Here is a 20,584-nt window from a genome sequence, read left to right as displayed (position 1 = left end):
CATTCACGGGATGTGGACTTTGCTGGCTGGGCACACCCCTAGTTACCCTTGAGAAGGTTGTGGTGAGCTGCCTTCTTGAACCGCTGCAGTCCATGTGGTGTAGGTACACCCGCAGTGCTGTTAGGAAAGGAGTTCCAGGATTTTGACCCAGCGATAGTGACTGTTTCAACATGTGCCCTCTTTTATGACAAAGATAGCACTCCACCTCTTTAAATCACCAATCGCTAGGAGTATGATTGTTTCCATCTCAATAACAATTAGTTTTCTAATTTGCTGCTGAGCAGTTTTCTCTAAAATATCAGGTAGCGGAGGCTGTCTCCTGGTTATTGCCGGAATCCCAACTTTTCACGCCACTTTTGGCTGACCGTTCGTGCCCAACTAGTAAAACGGCACCATTTTGTGCACCTTGAATCGCTTGTCAATCCCTTACAGAGCTTTCCTTCACAAGCGCTATTTCTAACGCTTTCTTAAAATCAAGGTTCACTTCAGCCAACGATCTTCGCTGAATAGCATTATCTTGCACACCACAGACCAAACGAGCCGTGAGCATATCATTCAGGGTTTCATCGAAATCACATTATTCCATTAATTGTTTTAATTTCGCTACGTAGGTAGCAATGGTCTCCCCCAGGGCTGTATTCCATGAATTGAACCTGAACCTCTGCATTATGACTGAGGGCTTGGGTTGAAAATGACCCTTAACGAGTTCTACTAATTCGCTGAAGGTCTTCGAATCTGGGGCACTAGGGGCTATATCAAGCTTCAAATTAAACTGTAGGTTTAAATACACAAGTATCCACAAATACTTAGGAGAATTGCTTTCTTTCCCCTCTTGTGATTTCATTGGCTTGAAAATAGAACCCAAGATGTTCTATATGCTGAAACCAGTCATCTGTGGCTGGTTCAAAGGGATCAATTCTGCCAAACTGTGGCATCTCAGATGAGTATATTATCCTTTCTTTTCAATTGTCTTAGATACAATTGCTGGGTGAGGGACAGTACCGGATCTGATTTATCCTCGTCGCCAATTTGTTATAGAGTTGATTGTCCAGGCAACTTTTCTTGGTGGAAACATTAAACTTTATTCACAAGACAGCAGCAGCAGCAGCTACATATGTGCATATAACTCTGTATCTAAAGTAGAACTCCCTCCTAGAGGTTGCCCACGCTACAAATCTGATTGGTTTACACAGATCATGTGATCTTACAACACAGGATTATTCTTAAAACTACAGCCCTACGTTTATCAAAACTATAACTACTTACAGAACCCCACTTCCTCAGGGAAAATCTTGTTCTCTCTGTCCAACCATCTGAAGCTTCAGGATTGGCCTGCTGAGTCACCTGAGGATACACAAATCATGAAGTCTGGCAGACGTCATAATTATTTTGAGTGATTAATGATGATGATAACCTCACAAGATATCTGCGCTGCTCTATATCTGACCTCTTGAGTATGCTTGATTTTAATTGGTCAACCATTAGCAGCTGGGCCTTCAGCTACCTAGGCCCTAAGGTCTGGAATTCCACCCCCTGCTTCTGTCAAACCTTTCTTTCCTCCTTTAAGACGTTCCTTAAAGCCTACCTCCATGACCAAGATTTTGGCCATCTGACCCCATAACTCCTTTTTTTGGCTTGGTGTCAAATTTTGCTTCCTAGCGCTCCTGTGAAGTGCCTTGAGATGCTATATAAATACAAGTTATTGTTATAAACCCTAATGGTGTTGGTCTTATCAGTGAGGTGATTCTTCAAACCTACAGAAGGGCAGCATTTTGTTTCTCCAATCAACTTTATTGATTACATACTTCACACGTATACACTTACTTAACAAAACACCTTTCACCATTCAGTGACCAAGGAAAGTGAAGCACTCACAATGATCAAAAAATTCACACAATCAGTTTTTAATCCTTTTCCATTTTACCAACAACAGAAAAAAAAAAGATTCTGTGAATTTTTTTGATCATTGTGCGTGCTTCACTTTCCTTGGTTACTGAATGGTGGCAGATGTTTTGTTAAGTAAATGTATACGTGTGAAGCATGTAATCAATAAAATTGATTAGAGAAACAAAATGCTGTCCTTCTGTATATTTGGAGAATCCCCTCATGAAAAGGTCACAAAGTTCATATGCATATGCTGTGTGAATATAAGCACTGAGATTACATGTCCAATGTTGACAACTGTTATTGTTTTATTCACTAATCAGAAATGCAATTAGTCCTATCTGGATCCCCATTCAGCCACACGCGGCTAGTGACTAATGTATTGAACAGCACTGGGCTAAGCTGACACTCCAGCACTGTACTGAGGGAGTGCCGCACTGTTGGAGGTGCCATCTATCAGATGACACTGAAATGCAAGGTCCCATTTACCCTCATAAAAGATCCAATGGCACTATTCAAAGAAGAGCAGGGATGTTTTTCCAGTGTCAATACTTGTTCCTCGACCAATATTATTAAAGCAGATTATCTGGTCATTTATCTCTTTGCTGTTTGTGAGACTTTGCTGTGTGCAAATTGTCTGCCCTGCTTGGCTACAAAGAAATGATTGCAATGAATTGCCTTAGACATCCTGAAGTCATAAAAGAATTATAGAAGTTTACAGTGCAGATGGAAGCCATTAGGTCCATCGTGCCTGCGCCAGCTCTTTGTAAGAAGTGTTCAATTAGTCCCCTGCTCTTTCCCCATAACCCTGAAAATAGCCCTTTTCTATTATTTATTACATTTTCTTTCAAAGGTAATGTAGCTATTGTTTAAAAGCAAGCAGTTTGTTTCTGTTGCAGTTTAAAATCCAAATGGCTGTCACTTTAATTATTATAGGCATTTGAACAGGTAAGCATGGTTTCCAAAATATTGAATGAAGAATATGGCTCTTGACTATGCAGGAATTCCTAGATCCAATCATTGTGCAGTGCTCACTGACCATGTGACCTCACAATGTGACACCGTGACCAGTGAAAAACTCAAATATAGCAAGCAATTGGACTAACATCTCTAAAGTGGGTAAATGTAGGACAGGTTGTATCTTAAAATGAACGTTCTTCATACAGTCATCAAGTCCTCCAGCTCATAAACTTACATGGAATCATAGAATAGCTATAGCACACAAAGAGGCCATTTGGCCCATTGTTTTCATGCTGGCTCCCTGCAAGAACAACTGACCACCCACTCGCTGACTTGTGCTCAACCCAGATACAGGCCTGAGAAGGCCCAAGGCCCTTGGATATCTGCTCAGCTGTAACAGAGAAAACAATCAAATCACATAGTCTCTCTGAAGACTGAGCACTTTGGGTAATGTGTGGAATCCATACCTCGGGATGAGTCCATCCCATCCTCAGGAAGACAGGAGAAGGGGTGGGTTGGTGGGGTAGGTGGAGGAAATTTGCCCTTCTGCTAATGAGAAGGTGGCAGATTTGGAGTGGATCTTTAACTGAGCAGCGGCTTCTCTGTTTCTCGTGCCTTTGGGATTCACCAGTGGCAACCAGCAGATTGCTTCAGCCTGTGATTTGTTGAGGTTTCACTCAAGCAGCTGTACATGTTTATTTTCAACTGGAAAAACGTTCATTGTTTTAAACTGTTTTTACCTGAACTGATTTGATGTGCAATTTGTGGTTTTTAAGAATTTGTCCGTTCAACAGGCATTGGATTCAAGACTCCCAATACCGTGGCCATAAATGCAACATTTTAAAAGAGGCTTAATTTGTGTAATTAAGCAAGGTTACACAAGAGGAGGATGTTCCATGCCTCATTTAAATAAAGAAAAAAGACTTTACATTTATATAGCACCTTTTATGACCTCAGGGTGTCCCAAAGCCCTTTTGAAGTGCAATCACTGTCGAAGTGTAGAAAATACATAGGATCACATGGAATATATGGCACAGAAATAGGCTATTCGGCCCAACCAGTCCATACCGGCCTTTATGCTCTACTTGAGCCAAATGCGGCTGCTAGTTTGCACACAGCAAGTTTCCACAAGCAGCACTGTACTGTAATAATGACCACATCATCTGTTGTAATGAAATAAAAGCAAAATACTGCGGATGCTGGAAATCTGAAATAAAGACAGAAAATGAAGGGAAAACTCGCTATCTGTGGAGAGAGAAACAGAGTTAACGTTTTGAGTCTGCATGACTCTTCAGAGCTAAATGATGTTGATTGAGGGATAAATATTGACCAGGACACTCGGGAGAGCTCCCTTATTTGAAATAGTGGCATGGTGGGTATTATCCATCAGGTTGTTCTAACATAGACCAACTAAAGTACACTGGAGCAGTCCATCAAAATGTTTAGGCTTTAAGGCAACTAAAACAAAACTGAATCATTGTCCCAAAACATTTTTGAGGGGGACCATTAGGGCAGGTTTAATAAGTGAGGCTGTTGACCAATGCTGTAATCCAACCAGCTCACACAAACCCCTGCTTTGTGACCAAGGCCAAGCATTATTAGAGGTGGCTGCAGTATTGTTACATTCTGTGGTTAAATAGACAGTATCCCCTTTGTCTGACTTCATAAGCCATATTTAATAACTATCAGAAAATCATTCGTCCTTTCATGTACTGTAGTGCATGTCTGTGTTGTCAACAAATTCCATGAAGTTTACCACAAAGATAAACATAATTACAGCAGCCAAAAAAAGGCAGTGTTCTTTTTTTATTGTGCTCCATCCGGTTTCCATGTGGTGCTTTTTTTTAGACGCCACGCAGTGTTGCCGCTGGCGCTCTGGAATAGTGCAGCGGTGGCCTTGTGCAATGGTCACTATTCGCACTATGAAGGAAAGACTCAGCCGCTCAGCGCGGAGTTTTGTCTTTCTGAATCTGGGTGTTGAGTCTAGAGTGAGCGTGTTTAGCGTGAAGTAGTGAAGGTTACAAGTCTGTCCTTGGTAACACCGCAGCACTAACAGTTTGAGTTGCTGAATTAAGAATCCTGTAGAAGTGTAATATTAAAGGTTTCAATGGGGTTTCAATGTGATCTTTCCCCCCCCTACTGTACATATTGTTAATTGTGTCTGGTTTCAACACCAGTGCAAGGAAGACATGCAAATCACACTGCACCTTTCATGAGCTCAGGATCCCCAAGATACTTTACAGCCATTGAAGTTCTTTTTGAATTGTAGTCACTGTGATAATGTAGAAAATGAGGTAGCCTATTTGCACACAGCAAGCTCTCACAAACAGCAATGTATAATAAAGACCATATAATCTATTTTAGTAATGTTGGCTGAAGGGTAAATGTTAGCTTGGACATCGAGGTGAACATCCGTGTTCTTGTTCTAATCTAAATAGTGGCATTGGATCTTTTATATCCATGCTAGAGTGCAGATGGAGTCTTGGTTTACTGTCCAATCTGAAAAATGGCACCTCTGACAGTGTAGCACTCCTTCCTGACTGCACTGGGTGTCAACCTATGGTTTGTGCTCAAGGCTTTGGAGTGGGGCTTGAATCCCTAAGCCTTCTGAGCCAGAGGTGAGAGTGCTACCAACTGAGCCAAGGCTAAGTCATTGAGTCATCTGTGTATGTATGAATAGAATGTGTGTATGAATGTATCATTTATCTGCGTCTATAATTACTTGATATCGATGAGGTAGCTATTTGAATCAATGAGGTTCTGTTTGAGAGGCCATGGGCTGCTTACTCAAGCTGGTTGTAGAATGTGGAGAGAAGTCCTTCACTTCTTCTTTGCTTATAATGACAAGTGTCCCCTGGGACATAAATTCCCGGTTAAGCAGTTTGGAATCTGGGGCATCTTTGACAAGAAAGCCCTGCCCTGTCAAATCCTGAGGCCACTGAGTACTATAGCTTTGCTTTTGGGAGTGAGTACCCAAAACCAACACCGGGGTTTCCCAGTCCCAACAGTGACAGGTGTAATGGTGGAGTGGACGACAATGCGGCGGGAGGTGAAAACTCAATTTCACGCCACCATGAGATGACGACAGGCACATGCGCCTCCCACCCGTCATGGCGGGTCGCCATTCCCGCCAGAGGCCGGCGTGAAGCCATTTTGCATCCCGTTAATGCAGATGAAGCCCCGACCCCGAATTGCACACCCCCACCCCCCTGTTCAATTATCCACACCACCAGCAGGATATCACGCTGGTTGGGAACATGTCCGGACCAACGTGGCATGGACATGTCGGGACCCACCTAGAAGAAGGCCTGGGGCAGCTTGTGGAGAGTGGGAGATGGAGGCCTCCAGAGACCGGGGACCCTGGAACACCACGTGCAGCAGTGGGTGGGTGGGCCATTACCCATGTGGATCTTTGCACAGCAGGAGCTTCCAGGGTGTGGATCGTCATGCTGCTGGTGTTCAGCTGCATGAGGTAGTGTTGGGCGGTGCTGCACTGTGCTGGAAGGGAAATTAGTTGGGGGGGAGAGGAACGAAGAAGTGGGTGGGTGTGGAGGACTAGAGTGGGTGGGAGCCAGCGGAGGCTAAGAGTGGTAGGGGAAAGAGAGAAATGTTGTGGAGGTCACAGAATGGATGAAGTGGTTTATGGAGCAGGAGGGTGGGAAGGGCCATGGTAGAGAACGGGTGGGAGGGTTGGGTATGTGGGCATGGGGGTGAAGAGGGGAAAGGGGTTCAAAAGGTGGGGTCAGTGGTATCAACTGATGAGTGCCGGGGAGGGGGCGAGGGGGTGGGCAGGCATACTGAGGAAATTGTTGATAGGACAGGATGGTGAGGGTTAAAGGGGGCAGTGGGAGTCGGTAAGGTGGGAGGGCGAGGGTCCCGCTATGACCGGTGAAGAGATGCTGAGGGTTGTTGGAGGGGACACGGAAGTAATACTGGATTCTGGGCAGGATGAGGGGGTGGAGGGGACATGTCTATTGTCATGGGGGTGGGCTCCTCAGGAAGGTAAGGGACATGGACATTCACCTGCGTGAGACAAAGAGTGATGCGGGAGAGTTGTAAGGTGACTGTGGGGAGGTCAAATCTCACACCAGGAGAGTCAATGGTTATTGAGGGGGGTAGGAGGATGTGGGAAATGGGGGAGGTTGGAAGGTGTTGGACTCTACCTGAAAAGTCACACACACCATGGCCGCTCGCAACTATCCAGAGCCTCGAGGTGGCGATCTCGAGATGCTGCATGGGAGTTGGGTCAGCGGGGGTAGGCGGAGCGGCAGGTCAGCTCAACTGGATAACTGAAGGGGTAGCCCAGCACGTAGCACTGACAATGTTAAGGTGTTTCAACAGGTGAACGCGTGAAGGGTAAAGGCTCAGTGTGTGCAGGAGGCTTTTCCTGCACATGGCCTGCAAGGGCCCTGGCAAAGATCTTTACCCCCTGCACATGCATGATTCCGGGACACATAACCCCAGCCTGGGGTGGTGCAAGTGTAGTCTGTTTACAAAACTGTGAGACCATTAACAATTAGAGTGCACCTGTGCAACCACATGTGAAATCATAACTTCTTAATCTTTCATTCCCTCTCACTTATTCCAGGTGCTCCCCCGACATCCACAGCAGGAGTGGAGGCAGCCTATTTACCCTGTTTACCCTTGGTGGGCGTCCTCTGGAGACCCGAGGCCTGGAGGGCCCCGGCTTACCTTGGCTCTGCTGCTGTGGGGCAGCTGCTCCCTCTGCGGTCACAGAGGACGAAGCTGAAGGAGTCACAGGCAATGGGGATTCTGAAGGGCTGGACACCCTCAGGAAGTCCTGAGTGGAGATCCCGGGGATGTCCAATAGCCACTCCTCCTTCCTTTGGGTGTCCGAGGGCCCCTGCCTGACTCCTTGAGGAGAAGGGGCACCTGGAGGGAGGTTGAAGTGCCCCCCTCTCCCTCTCACGTAGCCCAAGCAAGATCCCACCCATGGATGCAGCGATGGATTGCAGGCCTGCCTGCACCTCTGACAGAAACTGGGTGTTCTGCTGGACAAGGTTCTAGGACTGGACGAGGCCATCCCACCCGTGGAGACCTCCATGTGCGCACAGGTCAGAACCACTTCATCAGAGAGCAGGCGGACGGACTCCTCCGCCACATGTGCCTCTGTGTTGAGGGCCTCCACCACCTCTGCCTGATGTTCCCCTGCCTCTTGCAGCATCTCCAGCAACTTGTGCAGGGCCCATCCCAGAGGCTCATCATCCGACTCGGATGTTGCAGATGCCTCTTCCCCAGCAGTGCTCCGAGTTCTGGTGAGCTTGGCTGACCCTGCCTCCTCCTGCTGCGGACACGTGTCCACGTGGTGACCACCAGAATGTGTGAGCCTCCCTAAACTAGATATAGTACCCACCAAGGTGTGTGTCTCTGGGCTGTTGGAGGCTGCAGTGACTCCAGGTGCACTCTCTTCCTCCTCCCCAATGTCCTCGGTCCTCTGTGAGCTAAAGGTACTGCTGGACAGGGCTGCTTTTTCTTCTAGCCTTCCCCTCTTCCTGCTGGCACCTGTAAGTGAGAGAAGAGAGAACGAGTGACTGCATGAGTTCCCTCCAACATGGAGGAACGCAGGACCCTTAGGTTTCTATGTGACTACATCCTTACTGGATGGAGGCCGCCCACCGAACTCTACACCTGCACCAGCTCGGTCCGGTTCCTGCCCTGCCAGCTTGGCTCCTCGCTCCTCGAAGCTGGTCAAGTTCTTCAGGTCAGGAGAGCCCCCTCCCATCTTTCCCCTTCCCCCCATCTCTCCCTCTCTCTCTCTCTCTTTCCTGTTGTGCCGTAACTTTTCCTGCGCAAAGAGAGAAGATGGGGCTGAGAGGAATTGGGTTTCAGGTATCTTTCTCATGCTTCCAGTCTTACAAATAACCCACTGGATTGAGTGTCATGTGATTGCTGCACTACAGGTTGTTCACAAAGATTCTGGGACAGCCCCCTCCAGAACTCCAACATAGAAGGATGAGGCTCACAGAGACATGTCATTAGCGATTCATGTTGGTTCCCTCAATGCCTAAGCCCCTTCCCCACTGTCGCTCCAGATAGTATTTGAGCTCTCTGTGTGGAAGGGTCAGGGGCCCACTGTGGTCTCTCCGCCTGCAGACTAGAAGGACTGCAGTAGGGTTATGAGACATCACCTTTTCATGTTGAGTAGCTCTTTTATGCATGGGCCACACGGACAGTGCCCTTGCCACTGAGGCCCATGTCCCCATGAGGTGAATGTGAGCAGTTGAGGATTCACTTACCCTGGGGGCGCAGATGAGGTCATCCACTCGTTTCCAGCAACTCAGGGCAGTCCTCCAGTGGAGGCCGTGGGCACTGGCGGCTTCCTCCCACGCAGGGTTGGTCACATGGCTCAGCCTCCTCATTCCAACCTTGGCATGCAGGCACCCTCCTGGCCTCCACTGCATTGAGCAGCACATCGAGGGAAGCACCACTGAGTCTGAGGGCCGGAGGTTGCAGGGATCGCCGGGCCATCTCCTCCTTCCACGGTGGGTTCACGACAAAGAAGTTGATGTCCAGGGCTTCGCCACGGGTTTAGGCCTGGAATGGAAAACGAATGAGAAAGCTCCCCTGCGAGATCAGTTGATAAACATAGAAACATAGAAACTAGGAGCAGGAGTAGGCCATTCAGCCCTTCGAGCCTGCTCCGCCATTCATTATGATCATGGCTGATCATCCAACTCAATAGCCTGCTCCTGCTTTCTCCCCGTACCCTTTGATCCCTTTCGCCCCAAGAGCTATATCTAACTCCTTCATGAAAACATACAATGTTTTAGTCTCAACTGCTTTCTGTGGTAACGAATTCCACAGGTTCACCACTCTCTGGGTGAAGAAATTTCTCCTCATCTCAGTCCTAAATGGTCTACCTCGTGTCCTCAGACTATGATCCCTGCATAAAGTGTGGATCCAACTCATACCGACCATGTTCAGGTTGTAATTGGCATCACGGCTCCGGTGGAGGTTGGGGGGTTGGGGATTGGGGCAGAAGCAACTTGGATCTTAACTCAGGACTGTTACCCTAGTGACCCCGTTGGAAATTGCTCATGTGTAAAGATTAGTGGTGAAGACGGGGCTGTGCTCAGGCGGTAATGCTGCTCATTGTTAAACACTCACTGTCTGGGCTTGCAAATGAAGAATGGCCAGTTAAAGACTTACAATTATGGAACTGTACCTCAGCGATAAAGTGGTGCTTTCAGGAAAAGGGTGATGATTGGAGAGGAGGGAAGATTGTTTTATATCGTCTGGAGATCTTGCATCTATTTTCAAGAAACCATCATTGGACTTTAAAAAGTGAGATGTCTTCACAGTGACCTCAGAAACATTATACAGTTGTCCAGCTGGTTGGAATTTTTGCGGTATTCATTTAACCTTGGACAGATTGTCCATCTCACTTTGTAATTCTGTGTTCGCTGTCATCAAAAACAGCCAGTTCTCCCTGACAGCAAGAACATGGCCCCCACAAGCAACCTTGAATGGTGTGGGGGAGGGAAGGAATAATGTGCCCTGGGATGTTATTCATTAATCAGTATGTGATTTTTGGGAGGGAGGATGGGTGGGGAAGTCTTTTCCTGCACATCTGCTGACCCATTCATCAAATGACCTTTGCCATTTGACCTTGGACAGTCTCTGCTGCTGCACTGATGAACTTGGTTACTTCTGACTCGATCCAAACTAAAATTTCGCACCATCCGACCAAATAGTTTCAGGGATTTTAAATCCCATCAAGCAGCTACTATGATAGGAATTTGTTGTAGATTATATTTATCTCTTCCTGTCCTCCCTGTAGCCCCTCCTCCAACCCCCCTACATTTTAGCCATGTTTTTCTAGTGCATCCTGTTTTCAAAGCCTTTTATCTGTCTGCAGTTCTCAATTATGGGGTGATGAATAACTTGATCTTTCCATGATTTTTGATATGAAAGCAAGTTAATGTATGGGCTAACTGGAGGTGTGGGTGGAGAGTAAATGAGGTAGACAACATTCCAATTCTCTCTCTGAAGAGGCACTGCTTATGGGTGCTGTATCCCTTTGGAATAGTAGCTGCTCTGATTTCACTGCACTGTGATAATATTATATGGGTGGGTCCGCAGTAAGCAAAGTGTATTCATGCTACCAACCATAAAAATGACCCTATCTTTGCCACCACCACCAACTGCAGTGAACTGGCATTACAAAATGGGCAGCCATGGAAATCGGATTGGAGTAATAACTATTGACTTCCTCTAATCTGTTCAAGGAGTGACGCCTACTGAGACAAATGACATTTTGAAGGGTAGGGAGAGGAAGAGGGATGTGTTGCATTGAAGTTTGCTGGTGTTAAACGAAGGGTATATGTATAAGAACATAAGAACAGAACAAATAAGAGCAGGCGTAGACATTATGAGCCCTCGAGCCTGCTCTGCCATTCAATAAGACCATGGTTGATCTGACCTTGGCCTCTAGTCTATTTTCCTGCCTGCTGTGCAAAACCTTTGACTCGCCTATAGTTCAAAAATCTGTCCATCTCAGCCTTGAATATATTCAGTGGCTCAGCCTTCACTGCTCTCTGGGATAGAGAATTCCAAAGATTTACAACTCTGACGGGAGAAATTCCTCCTGTCGTAAATGGGCAACCCTTTCTAAATTATAACAATATCACATAACATCTGTATTATGTAATAGGATGAGCACAGAATTCTGGTTTTTATAGGAACTGGGAGCCTTGCGTTCAGAATGGTGTGGAATCTGTTTAAGTCGCTTAATACTGTTGTTTAGTCTGCTTATAATGCTTAAATGAAGTTACAAAACTTACTCAGAAAAATAATGAAGTGAATATAATCTTGTAGCAATTAACCTCTTTTGATTTTGACTCTTCCAGATGCACCCGTTGGGACTATGCAACAACAATGATGAGGAGGACCTGTACGAGTACGGATGGGTGGGAGTGGTGAAGCTGGAGCAACCAGAACTGGACCCCAAACCATGTCTCACTGTCCTGGGCAAGGTAAGGCAGGAAACACTGGGTGAAGCCTGAGTCTTCAGGCCCGGCCTACATATACTTCCTGTGCTGAAATTCCCATGGATCATGAAACTAAACAAAAATGGATTAACAGCAGCTATCACTTTAGCTTAAAATTTAGCCCAGTGGCTTATTAACTTTGGATGCTGTTTATAGCTTTACTGGGATCCTAGGGTTGCCGACCTTCCAGGACTCGTCTGGAGTCTCCAGGAATTGAAGATTGATAATAAATAATGCTGTTTTTAATGTCTTTTTCGGTTATAAAAAAATATTGGAGCTGGGATTAAAGGTTGTTTGATCCGGTTAAAGGTTGGAGATCATGTGATGAAACCTCCAGGAATGAAACCTGAAACTGGGATGTGCATCTCAGAATATTGATCTGTTAGAAGGGTAGGATGTCCTTGGTGTCATTTTAATTACTTTTTTTGCCAAATCTTCAAAAAAAAAGGTGTGACACGTGCCTGATAAATTCTAGTCGTAAAGATTTCTGCCACCAGCAGTATATCTAAGGGTGGACCTCAGTGCAGGGCCCTGGGACATCTATATATTCAACTTCTCTCCCGTTTTGTCCTGTCCTTCAATTTTTGTCCATCCCACTTTTTCTGCACAACCCTTCCTCAGGAGAAACCCTGGCGGTGCGATTCACAAGGACTGGGTAATCTCAGGATTGTGATGAACCTGGCTGCTGATGTACGTGATGTACGTTGGCCAAGCTGTGGGCTGGGCCTGCTGGTAAGAGAGTGCCCCCCACATAGAGTGAAGCTCTGTTAACAAGGCCATCTTACATTTTTGCCAGGCAAACTTCCTAAAGTTCTACATTTTACTTCACAACCTTTTGTTATTCCCAGCTCCCTGGTTAAAACCTGGAAAGTCTGCCTGAGGAACTCATGTGCCACTAAGTTTATAAACGTTTCATCCAATAGAATTGCAGTTCTGTGAATAGAAAATGTCTTTTAAGAATATTGAATATTATTGCTTAAAGATTGCTTGTTGCTTATGAAGTAGAATAAAATGGCTGTGAAAAAAATCTATTTGTGCAATGTAGAAATGTAATCTCCGTGTTTCTAACCTGAATAAATGCTAAGTGCCTAAAGGGCCAGTCAGGAGGAATTTGTATGCAAATCATGTAGAGAGTGGGAGAATCGGTCTGAATTAAAACCATGTTGATTGTCCATTACACAGAGCTTGGTAACATTCAGATTCAATTAAAGTGCAGCCCCAATTCAGCTGTACTCTGTAAACTGACAGACTTCAAAGAATCTTAATCCCTGCATTTCAATTTGTTTGAACTTCAACAAAATAAATTCAAGGAGACAGTATTCGTTCTGTCTTCTGTTTGTGAATTCGCCTTGCAGTAAACGTACACAGGTTCCCCCGAAATACTCCCAGTGTTCACCTTCAAAGCGCCAAGATGCAGCCAAATCCATATATTGTATGCGCCACACTGATGTGCAAATCCCAAATGCACTCTACCCTTGTCAATGCCTTGACCAGCAAGTATGTGAGTGTTATAAGGGCCAGGATTTTACGGCCCCTCCTGCCCGGCGGGATATTACAGTCCCGCCGAACTGAATGGAGATTTAAATGACTCGCCGCATCCGCTGGGGGGAGACACACCGCGGAGTGGCTGTAAAACCCTGGCCAAGAAGTGTCATGTTCCTCAGAACTCCCCATAAAATATCATGAGTTGTAATGTGAAAATGCCTCAGTCCTGATCGGTAGCAAGTGACTCCAGCTGGAGGTGCGTGTGTTGACATCTAAAGGGCCCAGGGTTGAGGTCCACTGCGATGGCACCTGTAGTCAGGTTGTTAGCTGACACTTGCCGTGCTTGCTTGGGTGAGGCGTTGGACGGTGGCTGCCACCTGTAGGACCGTTCTCTAACTGAGAGTCAACATTGCCAGGAGGGGAGAGGAAATATTGTCAGGGAAGAGAAAGAAAGAGCTTGCATTTATATAGCGTCTGTCACAACCTCAGGGCGTCACAAAGTGTTTCACAGCCAATGAGGTACTTCTGAATCTGGTCATTGTTGTGACATTGGAAACATGGCTGCCAATTCGAACACAGCAAGCTGATAATGACCAGAAATCTTTTTAATGATGTGGGTTGAATGATAAATATTGGCTAGGACACCAGGGAGAACTCACTGGAGCAATAGAACATAAGAAATAGGAGTAATAGTAGACCATACAGCCGCCTCGAGCCTGCTTCACCATTCAATACCATCTTGCTGATCTTGGGCTTCAACTCCACTTTTCCGCCCACTCCCCATACCCCTTAATTCCCCGAGAAACCAAAAATCTGCCTAACCCAGCCTTAAAAAACAATGGAGCATCCGGAAACTTCTAGGGAGGAGAATTCAAAAAATTCACAAACCTTTGAGTGAAATAATTTCTCCTCATCTCTGTCCTAAATAATCAGCCCCTTATCCTGAGACTGTGCACCGCCTGCTTTTCTTTGAAGTATTCTACATCCACCTTAGAGAGCAAATGGGATCTCAATTTAATATCTCATCTGAAAGACAGGCTGAGAACTTTTTTTATTCAGTTACGGGATGTGGGCCTCGCTGGCTGGGGCAGCATTTAATACTCATCCCTAATTGCCCTTGAGAAGGTGGCGGTGAGCTGCCTTCTTGAACCGCTGCAGTCCATGTGGTGTAGGTACACTCATAGTGTTGTTAGGGAGGGAGTTCCAGGATTTTGACCCAGCAACAGTGAAGGAACGGCGATATATTTCCAAGTCAGGATGGTGAGTGGCTTGGAGGAGAACTTCCAGGTGGTGGTGTTTCCATCCATCTGCGGCACTTGTCCTTCTCGATGGTGGTGGTTGTGGGTTTGGAAGGTGCTGTCTAAGGAGCCTTGGTGAGTTTATGTAGTGCATCTTGTAGATGGTACACACTACTGCTACTATGTGTCGGTGGTGGAGGGAGTGAATGTTTATGGATGGTGTGCCAATCAAGCAGTCTGCTTTGTCCTGGATGGTGTCAAACTTCTTGAGTGTTGTTGGAGCTGCACTCATCCATGACTGGGGGCGCTTGATGGATGAAAGCATAGTAGTGATGCTGAGTAGACACACTGAGACCAATTGTAGTAGTGTGACTTCTATTCCAATTCAGAGCCACTGACTATGGCAAGGACTGGGACCAAACATCCATCCAGCCATGCATGGATCAGTAGTGCTGCGGTGCATTGGACTGAGACAAAACTTTTGAGCTTCCAATTCTTTAGGCCTCAGAAGTACATTATACAGTGCATTTACAAAATAAGCCATGGTTGGGGGTGGGGGGGGGTGGTTGTAGGGATGATGGAGTGAGCTTAGGGAGCTTTCCTCTTTTCTGATGTACATTTAACTCATTTACTATTTATTTGTGACCCACACTGTAACCAATCTTTTATTGATGACATTTGTAGTAAATGTGCGCATTTTAGGGTTTGAACTGCCTTCTGTCTCTTGCAGTGGAAAGGCCTCATCAACACTTGGCACCTCCCACAATGGCATGGCCAGGTTTGGACAGTGTTGGACAGTGGGGATTGTAGGCTCTGTGATCAAGAGATTGTAGACCCAATCCTGCACCCAAATGCCCCATGGCACAAAGCTGGTGCTCCAGTCTGCCACCTACACCAAAAAAAGATCCAAGATTTGGCATTTGGGACTGACTTTTCCCATGGACTTTGGAACATAGGAATATATGGGGACATAGGACTTAGAAGCAGGAATAGGCCATTCAGCCCCTCAAGTCTGCTCCGCCATTTGGTAAGATCATGGCTGATCTGATTGTGGCCTCAACTCCACTTTCCTGTTTGCCCCCAGAACCCTTGACTCCCTTATCTATCAAAAATTTATCTTGAATAAATTCAATGACCCAGCCTCCACTGCTTTCTGGGGAAGAGAATTCCACAGACGAACGACCCTCTGACAGAAAAAAGTTTCACCTCATTTCTGCCTTAAAAGGGAGACCTCTTATTCTTAAACTGTATCCCCTAGTTTTAGACTCCCCCACAAGGGGAAACAACCCCCACCGATATTCACCATGTCAAGACCCCCGAGGATCTTATTTATTTCAATAAGATCACTTCTCATTCTTCTAAACTCCAATAGTAATAGGCCCAAATTTTTCAACCTTTCTTCATGAGATAAGCCCTTTATCCCAGGAATGAGTCGAGTGAACCTTCTCTGATCTGCTTCTAACGCACTTGTATCCTTTTTCAAATAAGGAGACCAAAACTGTACACAGTATTCCAGATGTGGTCTCACCAAGGCTCTGATTTCGGGACCAAATGGGCCTCCCAAGCCCGCACTAGCTAGCAGGAGGACCCGCTCGTCAAGTTAACTGGAGGCAACCTCCTAACTGGCTGCCTTAGGACCTGTTGTCCAACTAAGGACAGCGGGTGGGCTCTACATGCTACCTGCCCAATCAGAGGGCTAGCACTTTGAAGCCTCAGCGGGTGGGCACTGCTGAGGCAGGTCAAGGACGTTCGATGTCTTGAACAGATAAATTTCAAATGAAAGAAGTTCAAGCTGACTGAGGGCTGAAGTCCCTCCTGGAGGATTATTGGAATGGCGAGGTGCTGGCATTCCTGCCTGCGGCCCCTTCTGTGGGTCAGGGAACCTCTGGTTCCTATAGTACACCAGACTGTTACCGGGAGGCTGTCTCCATGAATCACTCTCAGCTGCATTTTTTCTTTTGGTTGAATTGCCTACAAAAACAGGACAACATATGGAAAATGGCTAAGTAGGCATAGAATGGGATGGCCGTTGCTCCTCGCAACACTATATCCTAGTATGAGTCAGAATCCATGCACACAGGAGAAGAGCAAATGGGAGGCAGTGGGTGTGGGAAAAATAGCTAGACTAATGTCAGGCCACAGTGAAAGCTGTAGAAGTGGGGAGAGATAGTTTTTCAAGCAAATACTTCAGCAATGTGCAATGGAACATGTACAATACCAGGCAGACTGAAACAGATGAACCACAAATCTCTTCAGCTCTGAGGAAAGAAATTAAGTTTTCAGGGCTCTTCATCCCCTCCTAATATATCGGCTTATATGGACAACAAGAACAGGAAGATCGGTGTGAAACATATTATCGAGGCAAATTTGAGGGCCTTATAAATCCCCGTTACAAAACCTATCCTTCATCATACAGTAATCTGAAGGTAATTACCATTTGCTCAATCTGCACAATATAGTAAAGTCTCTTCCAACATCTGCTCTTGAGTCTCAAGCAGAGCCCCTCATATCATTACAGTACCAAGTTGTCAATCATTATTTAGCTTTTGCTTGGCACAAAGTATATACATATATATGGATATATCATAGATATTTATATATATTGTACATATATATTTTAAAAAATCATGATCTAACTGGGCCTATCTTCTTATTTTAAGTTCATAAATCCATCTCTGATTTCATTGGCCTCATTCTCCAGGGGTTGTAAAAAGCATTTGAGGTTGCTATTTCTGGGAAGCGGGCTGAGAACTTGTATCAAAGTCACATTTCATTACCAGTGTCGGAGCCATGTAATTTGTGATCGGCCAGTGCAGCCTTTGGAGAACTGTGCCCATTTACCTCCCATAAAGCTTTCTCACCCATCTTTGGCCTCCAGGTTCGGTCTGCGGTGGTGGGGGATTTAATGTGGACTACAAGAGCGGGAAACATGGTGAATGGAGTGACTTAGTTAAACGGGAGCTGAAATTTCGCTTTCCTGACAGCGGGTTCAAATGTAGCGATGACACAGTGGCACACTGGGCCTCACTCCATCCCATGACAAGTTCCTCCTTGTAATATAGTTACATGAATACTCATTATATTAAAACTTTTTAAATTATGTCCCACCTTCATGATAAAGTCAGCGGTGTACAAGACACTCGTGGCACCCGGTTCATGTTCATTTTAAAGGTGGCATGCAGGTTGGCTTTGTGCATTTGTGCCTGAGGTCAGTGATTTTCCTTGTTGAACTCTGAGGCACAAGGGAGGAGAGCAGGAAAATGGCAGCTTGTATGGAGGCTCAGGGTCTGCAAGGGCAATTCAGTGGTGGAGGTGGGATGTCGGGTGGAATGAAGTCACGGGCATGAAGGAGTGGAAGAGTGATCCAAGGGAGGACAGAAGGTGGAGTCTAAGAGGATGGAGGAGTGCACTAGGGAAGATCCTGACGTCATGGGTGTGGTGGGAACAGTCAGTCAAGGTAAGAAAATTAGGAGTGATGTCAGTACTGTCTACATGTGGGTCAATCTCAGGGTGTTGGCTAGAGCTCTCAGGGCTTTGAATTCACCTTCAACATGTCAATTATCCCCACTGAGAGTGATCTCGAACAGTCTCCGGTACAGTGCTTAGAAGGGAGGGCCAGCTGAGCCTGCAAGCTCAGCCACATCCCACAGAGTGCCAAGTACAACACTGGACACTAACGTGAACAGTCAATAGTGAGTGAGTGCAGAAACACAACATTGTTTCTTCCACAATAAGGAAAATGTCCCTAACTGCCCTGTAACCATCAATGCATGCCAACCATGAGGCGTGCCAGTACATTGAGCTCTCTGACTAAGCTAGTTTCAACCAATAATGATGATGCATACATGAATAAAGTGAAACCAATATAATGTGAAATATTTACAAGTGAAATTTAAATTTCGAAAAATTGTGCTCTCAATGAGTTTTATTCTAACAGCAATGGAGTTGGGCAGGAAAGTTGTGGCTGTGATGCAGAGCCTCCCTGTTTGTCTGGGTGGCTCATTTTATAGTCCACCTGTGCTTGTGGCATTGTCAGCTGATGGCAGGTTTCGCCACTGAAATGCATCCCCTTGCTGCGCGATCACATGTGTCGCCCATGCACGCTGCTGGCACTTTAATTTTTAATTGCAGTCGCATGTCAACCAGAAAAAAGCAAGAGAATGGAAGTGGCGCCCACTTCCTGCTCCAGCATCGGGAATAGTGCATTAAAATCCCACCCTACTAGTGTGTTGTGTTCCCAGCTCGGCCTTAGAATAGGTGTTTTGGCATTCCTCAGTTACCAGCTGTGTTCCCATCCTGCCAGTCAACCAAACCTAACTGTGCCATGGTCCATGACAGTTCCTTGAGCCAATATTACCGCCTTTCCCTAATGGACATTCTTGAAACCCAATCCTGGCCCAGTCCATATTAAGCCTTTGTTTAAGCAAATGCCCCAAATCACACAAACTTGGGCTAATATTTTTTTTCTGGTCTTCACTAGTGTAGGTGCACTGGGCCCAGTGATAGAACTTGAACTGAGATTAACCCATACATGGTAGGGATCAAACTTGGGCTAATCATGAATTTTTATATTTCCATTCACAAAAGCTGCCTGTATGCCTTCTGACCCACTGGGGGAGCTTGGAGTCATCACTTGTTTTAGAGCTACATATGAGTGGCCTTGACATCTTTCATTCATCATGCATCTTTATTTGCTCTTTGGAAAGTATTTTTGGTGGCAGATGTTAGCTGATTGAGAATGGGGGCGTTTTTCAACACTTGAGGGGTCCATATGCACTGTGAAGGATTAATATGGCCTAATGATGCATACTAAAAGGTTTTTATTTGCAAACTGTGCCCGGATACCATGCAGGAATAGACAGATGCAAAGAATGTTAGGTTCAATATGTAAAAGAGTGCGGTGCCTTTATTACGAACTGTTTTTTCCTCAAATTGGCATTGTGCTTGTCTGTCATCAGATGCAGTAATGGAAAGGCGATGAGTAGATATTTATTTCATTACTGATATTCAAGCACATCAAACACCTGCCTCTTGTGTATATTTGCAGTTCAACGGATTTAAATTATTACTTTGTCTTTCACTGGGATACAAAGGATGGCTGTGAAACTCTGAATCTCAAGCTACTTTAATTGAATAAGTTACCAGTTGTGGCTGGACCACAGCTTGCCATGTACTTGAGGAATCAGACTGGCATGATGCCCTCGTGTACCGATAACCTCAGATGTGTTGAGCTCTCAGTGCCTTCTAGAGGGAGAAAAATGTCAAGTTTCATTCCCTAAGGCACTCCACTGTCATTGGAGAAATGTATTTAATAGAAAGGAGTGAGGGAAGTTGCTTCTAGTTCCCACAGACCACCTGGCCATTGTCTAAAGCTGCCTCATTTGCTATTGAAGCTGAGATAAAAGCTGTACTCAGCAGGTCTGGCAGCATCTGTGGAGAGAGAAACAGATTAGACTAGCCACTGACTAATTTTGACTTTTCAATTATGGTGTAATACAGGCAAAATCAAAGCCATCTGTAATATACCTCTCCTGGTTTCTCCGATGGAAATGATAATTGGGAGTGATAAATCGAGAGATGTGTATTAATGGGTGATTGAATCAGTGCCGCTTGTTTTACAATATCATCCAAGTTAGAATGACCTCCAACTTTATCATACTGGTGGTGAAAAAGAAAAACCTTTTTTTTTTAATCGCTGTATCATGTCATTGAGAAGGGCACTGACTGCTGTTGTGTAGGCAGAGTTGAACATGAGACAAAATGTGACGTGGCGTTGATTAAGGGAGGAAGGTTAGCTAGGGTGCCTGGAGAACTCCGTGTTTTGCCAGGATATCTTTAACCTGAATTACCAGAACGGGAGGAGACCATGGGGGCAAGTATTTATCCTGAGATATTAAACATATGAGGGATGAAACAGGGAGATTTAGATAAGCTGAGTGAGTGGGTAAATACATGACAGATCAGTACAACGTGGAAAGTGTGAAGTTATCCACTTCGGTACATCAA

General features: G+C 45.6%; 1 protein-coding gene across 2 annotated transcripts in view; it reads left to right on the top strand.

Moving 5' to 3' along the window:
- The window catches only part of znrf3 (zinc and ring finger 3), a 262,802-nt gene that overhangs the window by 111,964 nt on the left and 130,254 nt on the right, over positions 1 to 20,584 (top strand). For both annotated transcript variants that reach the window (XM_078554010.1, XM_078554011.1), the window contains exon 2: positions 11,715 to 11,840. In XM_078554010.1, coding sequence (XP_078410136.1) covers positions 11,715 to 11,840 — 126 coding nt within the window. The remainder of the gene's footprint in view (positions 1 to 11,714; positions 11,841 to 20,584) is intronic.

Source organism: Cetorhinus maximus, chromosome 12 (genome assembly GCF_964194155.1).
Source record: "Cetorhinus maximus chromosome 12, sCetMax3.hap1.1, whole genome shotgun sequence".
NCBI lineage: Eukaryota > Metazoa > Chordata > Chondrichthyes > Lamniformes > Cetorhinidae > Cetorhinus > Cetorhinus maximus.
The sequence above is the reverse complement of the archived record's forward strand: the minus strand, read 5'-3'. Positions and strand labels throughout refer to the sequence as shown.